At 41.2% G+C, this 10,910-nt stretch overlaps 1 protein-coding gene across 1 annotated transcript in view; it reads right to left on the minus strand.

The window, feature by feature from the left end:
* Positions 1-7,162, minus strand: part of LOC136668069 (transcription factor 4) — a 14,888-nt gene extending 7,726 nt beyond the window's left edge. The window contains exons 1-5 of the mRNA XM_066645315.1: positions 7,151-7,162; positions 6,961-7,090; positions 4,568-4,715; positions 2,566-2,795; positions 1,993-2,125 (exon numbers count right to left, since the gene is read on the minus strand). Coding sequence (XP_066501412.1) covers positions 1,993-2,125; positions 2,566-2,795; positions 4,568-4,715; positions 6,961-7,090; positions 7,151-7,162 — 653 coding nt within the window. The remainder of the gene's footprint in view (positions 1-1,992; positions 2,126-2,565; positions 2,796-4,567; positions 4,716-6,960; positions 7,091-7,150) is intronic.
* Positions 7,163-10,910: the final 3,748 nt, after the last annotated feature.

Below are 10,910 nucleotides of genomic sequence, written 5' to 3' on the forward strand. Positions count from 1 at the left end.
CCTCCTGGACATTTTACTGGAAACCTGGAGCTCATCCATCCATCTATTCAAAGCTCAGTCATGATTGGTCAGTTGTGGTTGGGATGTTGTCCTTTTTAATGGAGACTCTTCAAACTGAACCCCTATATCAGCAGTGGATGCACATTAAATGAGCTGAATTACAAATTACTAGGAGTGTATACGCAACACTTTTCAACCAATCAGACAAGGTGGGCGGGACTAAGTGTTGTGTATTGTAGATTCTGGCTACTATGCTTTTATCAGACGAGTGGAATTTACAGGTTTGGCCTGTAAACTGAGAGATATGTTTCCAGGAGAAGACCTTTTACTGCCATTATGTCATAAAACCGTTCACTATATGTTACACATATATTCCGTGGATATTCTCCACCCTTTGAAATAGCAAGCTAGTGCACAAAGTTCAACATTCCTGCCGCTTTGGAGTCCTTTATGGCTACGTCCCAAAGGAGCTTTGTTTTTATCAGGTAACCATTTCATCACAGTTAGACTTTGGGTTTGGAAGCGTTTGAATTTTCCTCCTCAGGTGAGATATCTGTGAATGGGTGAGTCTTTCAAATACAGAGAAAATATTATTGAAATCATAAAAACCAAACGGTAACACTTCAGCATATGGTGGAACACTCACAGTAAACCCAAATAATACAGTTATTTTATATAAGTATATACACCTGGGGTGTGTTTAGCACTGTGTAGGTTTCCAAAACATAGTTGAATTTTGTAAATATAAAAAAGAAATAAAATTAAATAATGACTTTAATTAATGCTTAAAATGCAAATCTTTTGATGACATTTTATGTCGTCCATTTAAATATTACTCCTTATAGAATCTTCACTGCTACTTTAATTCTAAATGTTCATACTGACTGATGTTTAACAAAAATAAATGGATCCTACAACATACCACCCAGAAGATTTTGAAGCATAATGCTAATGCTAATGCTAAAAATCTAGACATTTTGTAGTGATAAGGATGTAGGTTATTTGCAGCTACTAACATTTAAAGGTTTAATATGAGCACTATACATGTATTATAATCACCCCCTACACTGTTGTGTTACCAAAAAAATATATTTATAAATATACACATTTAAGAATGAGCAAAATTTTTTTTATCATACTTACATCACTTTACAAAACAACAAACATTTCAAAGAAACTGTATTTGAATGAATGTGAATCAGAATTATCTTCATATTTGCTGTTGTTCTGAAATATTGCTGTGTTGAGCCGGACAAAGTGAAGCGAGTGTTGCGGTAATATTTGAGAAGCATACGCTTTCTGCCAATCTGTTGTTAAAATGCGTCAGTGCTGAGTGCCGGATTGGACGAGGACGATTCTATTAGACTCTATTGTTCCATGCACGGGCGATTAAACTCCAATCAGTCGAGTAAATGCTAGGCTAATTTCCTCGCCTCCATCTTTTGAGGGTTTTGAGAGCGAGGCTAATGAAGACCATCTGCTTGGCACAAAGTTACAGCAGTGGGTGCTATGGTTAAAGATGATATTTAACCAGTTAACCACTTTTACTGAATGAGGGTCTGAAGTTTGCTTCTAGAGCTTTGAGGCTAATGTCGCTAAAAAGCAGTAAGCTTATAACCCACCAGTTAGCATCAAAACATTCGCATGAAGCTGTAAGATAAGTTCTGGTAAGATATTTTGGGAGTGGAATTGAGTTAGCACACATGCTAACTGGTGTACAAATACTCCCTTTACTTATTAGCTCCATTAGCCTCAAAGCTCAATTGCTAACATACTCAGAATTTTGTCCTGATCAATTGAATCCGTTTGTGTTTGGGTTGAAATCTGGTCCATTATAAATATAGAGAATCAAAGCTGTACGTTTGTTCAAAAAATTTAGCGGTTCCAGTTTTTTTGCGGTTTGCGGTCTGGGTCGGACTGCGTACACGTGAGCAAACAGCAGATTAGTGTGAAGTGAAATCTGACCATTTAGGGGAGGGTGTGGCTTTTTACATTTGTCCCATTGGGTTGGAGGCGTCGCCCATGCCATGGTGAGCCCCGCCCAGAGAAAGGGGCGGTCCGTCCGACGACACTTTCTCCTCCTCTCGTCTCTTCAGGCATGCTGCCTTGGGATTCAGATTCCTCTCTGGAGGACAAACACACACCACAACAGCACACACGTGATTACTCAACAGTTTTCTGGAGAAAACAATGTGTATAGATGTGCAGCCCTTTAGATTAAATCAAGCACTGCCCCCTGCTGGTCAGGCCTCATATTACCCCAATATGTAGGAAGTCGTACAGACATTGTGGTACATTTCAGAGTTGAATTATAATAAATAGGAGGCAGTGTGGAATCTGCAGCTATCCTCAGACCAGCTGAAATAAGTTATATTCTAATAAAAGTGTTCAGTTACTGATCTGATTTATAATACACCAGCAGGATATTAGTGTGGATTCAGCTACTGAACTCAGGTCAGCTTCGTTACAATCACATAAAAACACAGAAGGCAGTGAGGAATCTGCTCCCGAACTCAGATCAGTTTAAGGAGTTGAAGGTAAATAAAGTTTTTGTTGGCTACTGACCTCGGACCTGCTGCTCTAGGCTGAGGATGACGGCGACGGCCTGGTGGAGGATGAGCAGCTTAGTCTGCGGTTTGTCGCTCTTCAGGTGGAGCTGCACCATGCGTCCCAGCTCTTTAAATGCTTCGTTAATGTCCCGCACACGGAGACGCTCTCGCGCGTTATTCGCCATTCTCCTCTCGCGCTCGCGCTCGATCTTCTGCTCCGGTGTCAGGTCCTCGTCGTCGTTGTTGCTGCGTGTGTGAGTGAAATATTTAAAAGGGTAAGCTTTACTGAATGCTAAGTTATTTACAGTTAAGTCACTGATAACGCCACATGCTAGCTAGCTAAGACATGACCATATACACCCTGCTCTGACTTGGAAGAGTGAGGAGCACTTGCTTCCGTGTGAAGATCAACAAGCTGTTTTTAAAATGCTGCTAACGCAATATCAGCACGCAGCAAAACACACTTGGAGGAGAACACTAATTACACAGGACTGTTATACTAGCTAACTGATCTCTGCTAGCATGGCTAGCTCTGTTGGATTCCCACCCTCGGATGGCTGGAGCTTCATCGGAGGTTGAACCCAAAGGGGACTGTGTTGCTGTGATAGACAACAGGACTGTAGCCCTCTTGTTCAAATGCAGTTTTTTAATTGCTTTTTGCTGATATTCCAATATTCATTATTTATAGCATCTGTCACTGACTGCTCATTAGATGTTGTTCTGAGTGTTAATTGCACTCAATTTTAAAGTTAATTTAAAAATATGAATATTGACAAAGCCAAGAGGTTTATGTTTGATGGTGGTGTCGTGTTTCTTGTTTTTTCATGGCAGTATTTCTGCAGTTATTATATTGTTCATATCAATATCGAAATTATATCTTATCGACTGAAATTAAGAAATATATCATGATATTTACTTTGGCCGTATCGTCCAGCCCTACACAGACTGGCCTTCTGATGTGTAGAAATGCATCATTTCACATCCCTAATTCAATCATTTACATTGACTTACACAAATAACAATTCCACTGAGACAAAATGTACTTTACCCCCCCATAAATCATAATCATATAAAAATAATGTCAACATACATCATGAAAATACACAACAGATGACCATGACAAAAACAGCACCAATTGCAATGCCACATTGGTCAGGAATTTAACTGAAAGAGCCGAAACTGGTCATTCCAGGTGAAATCCTACAAATTCCTTTTGGAATTTATCCTGGAAATGTGTTTTTGGGAATTTGGACGGGCCTTACGCTGATGTGTGAGAGACAGCTAAAACCCGGCTCAAGACCAGGACAATCTGCGGGACGACACAGGGAGGTGGAGCAGATATTATTTGTTATTATTTCTACATTATTATGTTATTATAATCCTCTCTCTATCAACTGAGTCACTGCCAATTCCACTCATTAGCTTTAACACAATGCTAACAGGGTGAAGGCTAGCACCAGCTTCCTTCGCTACATTTCGTCCCATTGCAGCTATGTATGGGGTAGCCGTGGCCTGGTGGTTAGGGAACAGGGCTTGTTACCATGACTGAGGGCTAGGGCTGTCCATTGCTCTGGGCATTTGTGTTCACTGCCCCCTAGTGTTCACTAGTGTGTGTGTGTTAATCAGTGTTTCACTGCACGGATTGGGTTAAATGCGGAAAAGATATTCCTCTGTGTGCAAGTTTTTCTAATTCTAATTCTAATCTCAGCATTAACTACTATAACATCAGGTCAACACACTTGGAGGAGAACACTACCTGCTGTTCCACCACCTCAACACCCTCGGAGGAGAACAGTAACTGCTAATTACCTTACCTCAGTTCAACACGCACTAATTTAAAAACTAACTGTTGTTACCTCAGCTCAACACACTTGGAGGAGAACACTAACTGCTGATCCTTCAGTTTGTGGTTGTTGATCATTTAGCTGTCCCTCTGCACATCGGTCACTTCATCAAAGTCCGGTGAAGGAGTTGAATGAAGCGAGCGCTCAGCAGAAACCGTTTACCTAGATCTTGACCTCTCTATTCCTTTCAGGTCCTTGCCGTCGTCGTCCTTCTTGCCGTCCAGTGCCTTGCTGTCCTGCAGGTTCTCGTCGCCTTCGTCCTCTGATTTGATATCCGAGCTGACCGACGAGGTGCTCTGACCCTGTAGACCACTGGAGAGCGCTGTGGAGCAGACAGGGAGAGATAAACATGAAGGGATACATGTATCATGTAGTCATACAGTTAAAAGTGGCAATAATAGGGTTCCAAGCGTTGAGAGATAGAGATCAAGTCCAAGACCAAGCCCTAGACCAATATCAAGGTCAGTCTCGACAGTAATGTGGGGCCCGGTCTCACTCTCTCTGTCCAATCACAGCTCAGTCTGTGTGTGTCCGGGCATTGTGTTGTCCAATAAGAGTTCTGTCTCTCTGTCTTTCTGTTGTAGTTTGGGTGTTTAAAATGGACAGTGAGACAGAGGAAAAGAATGGAAAAAAGGAGAGAGAGAGAGAGAGAGAAAGAGAGAGAGAGAGAGAGGATGAGGGGAGTAGGTGGGCTACTTTGGTGGGCTTGCGATGGCTGGACTGAGCTGATATGAAAAGAGGTGGAGGAGGAGAAGAAGAGGCGGAAAACAAAAGAGTGATTGGGGACACGAGGACGAAAAAGTGTGAGGAGAAACTCTACTCTTCTCTCTCTCTCTCTCTCTCTCTCTCTCTCTCTCTCTCTCTCTCTCTCTCTCTCGCCCACGCTGAGACTCTAATTGATTTCCGCTCTCGGGTCATGCCTGGGCGGTTTGATCCGGTTATGTCAGAGAACTTTCGTCTGGCGCCGTTTCGCGTCCTACGACTTTCACTGGCACCAGAAAACCGTCAGAGCAGCAAAATTCCTCCATCGTGACGAGAGGTGTGTGACCATCACATACACACACACACACACACACACACACACACACACACACACACACACAGTTTGGGAAATGGTCAGTTGTTCATGAGTTCAGGAGGAGAGACAGCAGCTTGTGATAATCTCAATTTCTCTCTCATGTTAATTTCTGAAATTATATATATATATATATAACCTCTCTCTCTCTCTCTCTCTCTCTCTCTCTCTCTCTCTCTCTGTCTCTCTCTCTCTCTCTCTCTCTCTCTCTCTCTGTCTCTCTCTCTCTCTCTCTGTCTCTGTCTCTGTCTCTCTGTATGTATAAGTAAATTAAGCAGGAGTCAGTCTGCAGTAATGTGGTGGAGAAACTGAAGCTATAAGCTCTCTATCATTGTTCTACGAGTGTTCACTCGATTCGCTCTCCTCCCCCACGCAGTACACACACACACACACACACACACACACACATACGCCGCACCTGCTGCTGTAAAACCCCACAGAGAACACGTTCCTCACACACTGCTCCAAATACAACTGAGAAAGTGAGTGAGTGAAAGAGAGAGGAGGGAGATAGAGCGTCATCCACAGAGAGAGAGAGAGAGCGAGAGAGAGAGAGAGAGAGAGAGAGAGAGAGAGAGAGAGAGGGGACTCCTGGGCTTGGACAGCGGAGCTTGAAATAAAATTTAAAGACTAGTACTGGCTGTGGTCTTGTGATCAGGTTGTAAAAATACTGCATGTTAACAAACTGAAACATAACAGAGAGCAAAAAAAAAACCAGACCGCAACACTTGTACAAACTGAAGAGTGGAAATACAGAAAAATACGCTTGATGAATGGATACTCTCTCTCTCTCTCTCTCTCTCTCTCTCTCTCTCCCTTTCTCTCTTCTGCAGTCACTTTTATTTTACAGCTCTCAGCACCTCATTAAATGCTTGGCTTCACCCACGGACGCCCGGCCCCGGTGCCAAGGACCCGTGTTTTTATTTATTATTTCGTTTTTTTCCCGAATTTGGGAAGTGCTCTCTGGTTCTGGAGGAAGGCCGAACTTCACGGCTCACTGCCTCGCTCGTATACAGTTATATTTAATCATCTTTTACATATTTCCAGCGCTGTGGGGGCTTACACTAGGCTTTTGACTGGAAGCACTTAGGAGAACCTTATAGGATTTTACACTGTAAATGCAGCCTACTATAAGATTTTCATATGAAAAATATGGGCTTGTGTTTATGCAGCAGAATGGAGAGCCTCAGGAAACGTATTTAACCTCAGTACTTAAGTACAATAGCTGTTACAGTTATTCAGATATACCCTACAGTGTCACTGCCACACAGCTGTAGGGTCTCGAGGTCCTGGGTTCTGTCCTCACTTTGAGTCACTGTCTGTTAGGAGTGTGGTGTGTTCTTTCTGTGTGGGTTTCCTCTCACAGTCCAAACACACATTTTGTGAAAATCTCGACAGGTGAGTGAGTGATTGAGTGAGTGTATGAAACTGTCCACGGGTGTAAGTGTGTGTGCAAGCAGTTCTGTTAATGTGTGTGTGTGTGTTCTCGCACCTCTGTATGGGTCAGACTGATTAAGATCTGGAGATGTAGCCGACTGGACTGGTAGCTGTGGGACAGGAACCTGATTGGGCACGATGGGATGACCACTGCGGAGTCCAACACTGTCCTCACGGTGACCAACCTACAGAGAGAGGGAGAGAAAGAGAGACAGAATGCTTAAAGACATCCAAATATTCTTTACACTGTTTTTCATATTCAAGTGTATAGTGTGTTTATCGAGGTTGTGTATGGACTAATATCTCCTGTTCTAGTGTATAGAGTGTTTATCGAGGTTGTGTATGGACTAATATCTCCTGTTCTAGTGTATAGAGTGTTTATCGAGGTTGTGTATGGACTAATATCTCCTGTTCTAGTGTATAGAGTGTTTACTGAGGTTGTGTATGGACTAATATCTCCTGTTCTAGTGTATAGAGTGTTTATCGAGGTTGTGTATGGACTAATATCTCCTGTTCTAGTGTATAGAGTGTTTATCGAGGTTGTGTATGGACTAATATCTCCTGTTCTAGTGTATAGAGTGTTTATCGAGGTTGTGTGTGGACTAATATCTCCTGTTCTAGTGTATACAGTGTTTATCGAGGTTGTGTATGGACTAATATCTCCTGTTCTAGTGTATAGAGTGTTTACTGAGGTTGTGTATGGACTAATATCTCCTGCTCTAGTGTATAGAGTGTTTATCGAGGTTGTGTATGGACTAATATCTCCTGTTCTAGTGTATAGAGTGTTTATCGAGGTTGTGTGTGGACTAATATCTCCTGTTCTACTGTATAGAGTGTTTATCGAGGTTGTGTATGGACTAATATCTCCTGTTCTAGTGTATAGAGTGTTTATCGAGGTTGTGTATGGACTAATATCTCCTGTTCTAGTGTGTAGAGTGTTTACTGAGGTTGTGTATGGACTAATATCTCCTGTTCTAGTGTATAGAGTGTTGATCGAGGTTGTGTATGGACTAATATCTCCTGTTCTAGTGTATAGAGTGTTTATCGAGGTTGTGTATGGACTAATATCTCCTGTTCTAGTGTATAGAGTGTTTACTGAGGTTGTGTATGGACTAATATCTCCTGTTCTAGTGTATAGAGTGTTTATCGAGGTTGTGTATGGACTAATATCTCCTGTTCTAGTGTATAGAGTGTTTATCGAGGTTGTGTATGGACTAATATCTCCTGTTCTAGTATATAGAGTGTTTATCGAGGTTGTGTATGGACTAATATCTCCTTTTCTAGTGTATAGAGTGTTTTACTGAGGTTTTGTATGGACTAATATCTCCTGTTCTAGTGTATAGAGTGTTTATCGAGGTTGTGTGTGGACTAATATCTCCTGTTCTAGTGTACAGAGTGTTTATCGAGGTTGTGTATGGACTAATATCTCCTGTTCTAGTGTATAGAGTGTTTATCGAGGTTGTGTATGGACTAATATCTCCTGTTCTAGTGTATAGAGTGTTTATCGAGGTTGTGTATGGACTAATATCTCCTGTTCTAGTGTGTAGAGTGTTTACTGAGGTTGTGTATGGACTAATATCTCCTGTTCTAGTGTATAGAGTGTTTATCGAGGTTGTGTGTGGACTAATATCTCCTGTTCTAGTGTACAGAGTGTTTATCGAGGTTGTGTATGGACTAATATCTCCTGTTCTAGTGTACAGAGTGTTTATCGAGGTTGTGTATGGACTAATATCTCCTGTTCTAGTGTATAGAGTGTTTATCGAGGTTGTGTGTGGACTAATATCTCCTGTTCTAGTGTACAGAGTGTTTATCGAGGTTGTGTATGGACTAATATCTCCTGTTCTAGTGTACAGAGTGTTTATCGAGGTTGTGTATGGACTAATATCTCCTGTTCTAGTGTATAGAGTTTTTATCGAGGTTGTGTATGGACTAATATCTCCTGTTCTAGTGTGTAGAGTGTTTACTGAGGTTGTGTATGGACTAATATCTCCTGTTCTAGTGTATAGAGTGTTTATCGAGGTTGTGTGTGGACTAATATCTCCTGTTCTAGTGTACAGAGTGTTCATCGAGGTTGTGTATGGACTAATATCTCCTGTTCTAGTGTACAGAGTGTTTATCGAGGTTGTGTATGGACTAATATCTCCTGTTCTAGTGTATAGAGTGTTTATCGAGGTTGTGTATGGACTAATATCTCCTGTTCTAGTGTGTAGAGTGTTTACTGAGGTTGTGTATGGACTAATATCTCCTGTTCTAGTGTGTAGAGTGTTTACTGAGGTTGTGTATGGACTAATATCTCCTGTTCTAGTGTATAGAGTGTTTATCGAGGTTGTGTATGGACTAATATCTCCTGTTCTAGTGTATAGAGTGTTTATCGAGGTTGTGTGTGGACTAATATCTCCTGTTCTAGTGTACAGAGTGTTTATCGAGGTTGTGTATGGACTAATATCTCCTGTTCTAGTGTATAGAGTGTTTACTGAGGTTGTGTCTGGACTAATATCTCCTGTTCTAGTGTATAGAGTGTTTATCGAGGTTGTGTATGGACTAATATCTCCTGTTCTAGTGTATAGAGTGTTTATCGAGGTTGTGTGTGGACTAATATCTCCTGTTCTAGTGTACAGAGTGTTTATCGAGGTTGTGTATGGACTAATATCTCCTGTTCTAGTGTACAGAGTGTTTATCGAGGTTGTGTATGGACTAATATCTCCTGTTCTAGTGTATAGAGTGTTTATCGAGGTTGTGTGTGGACTAATATCTCCTGTTCTAGTGTACAGAGTGTTTATCGAGGTTGTGTATGGACTAATATCTCCTGTTCTAGTGTACAGAGTGTTTATCGAGGTTGTGTATGGACTAATATCTCCTGTTCTAGTGTACAGAGTGTTTATCGAGGTTGTGTATGGACTAATATCTCCTGTTCTAGTGTATAGAGTGTTTATCGAGGTTGTGTATGGACTAATATCTCCTGTTCTAGTGTGTAGAGTGTTTACTGAGGTTGTGTATGGACTAATATCTCCTGTTCTAGTGTGTAGAGTGTTTACTGAGGTTGTGTATGGACTAATATCTCCTGTTCTAGTGTATAGAGTGTTTATCAAGGTTGTGTATGGACTAATATCTCCTGTTCTAGTGTATAGAGTGTTTATCGAGGTTGTGTGTGGACTAATATCTCCTGTTCTAGTGTACAGAGTGTTTATCGAGGTTGTGTATGGACTAATATCTCCTGTTCTAGTGTATAGAGTGTTTATCGAGGTTGTGTATGGACTAATATCTCCTGTTCTAGTGTATAGAGTGTTTATCGAGGTTGTGTATGGACTAATATCTCCTGTTCTAGTGTGTAGAGTGTTTACTGAGGTTGTGTATGGACTAATATCTCCTGTTCTAGTGTATAGAGTGTTTATCGAGGTTGTGTGTGGACTAATATCTCCTGTTCTAGTGTACAGAGTGTTTACTGAGGTTGTGTATGGACTAATATCTCCTGTTCTAGTGTGTAGAGTGTTTACTGAGGTTGTGTATGGACTAATATCTCCTGTTCTAGTGTGTAGAGTGTTTACTGAGGTTGTGTATGGACTAATATCTCCTGTTCTAGTGTATAGAGTGTTTATCGAGGTTGTGTATGGACTAATATCTCCTGTTCTAGTGTATAGAGTGTTTATCGAGGTTGTGTGTGGACTAATATCTCCTGTTCTAGTGTACAGAGTGTTTATCGAGGTTGTGTATGGACTAATATCTCCTGTTCTAGTGTATAGAGTGTTTACTGAGGTTGTGTCTGGACTAATATCTCCTGTTCTAGTGTATAGAGTGTTTATCGAGGTTGTGTGTGGACTAATATCTCCTGTTCTAGTGTACAGAGTGTTTATCGAGGTTGTGTATGGACTAATATCTCCTGTTCTAGTGTATAGAGTGTTTATCAAGGTTGCGTATGGACTAATATCTCCTGTTCTAGTGTATAGAGTTTTTATTGAGGTTGCGTATGGACTAATATCTCCTGTTCTAGTGTATAGAGTGTTTATC

The sequence above is a fragment of the Hoplias malabaricus genome, chromosome 15 (genome assembly GCF_029633855.1).
Source record: "Hoplias malabaricus isolate fHopMal1 chromosome 15, fHopMal1.hap1, whole genome shotgun sequence".
NCBI classification, from domain to species: Eukaryota; Metazoa; Chordata; class Actinopteri; order Characiformes; family Erythrinidae; genus Hoplias; species Hoplias malabaricus.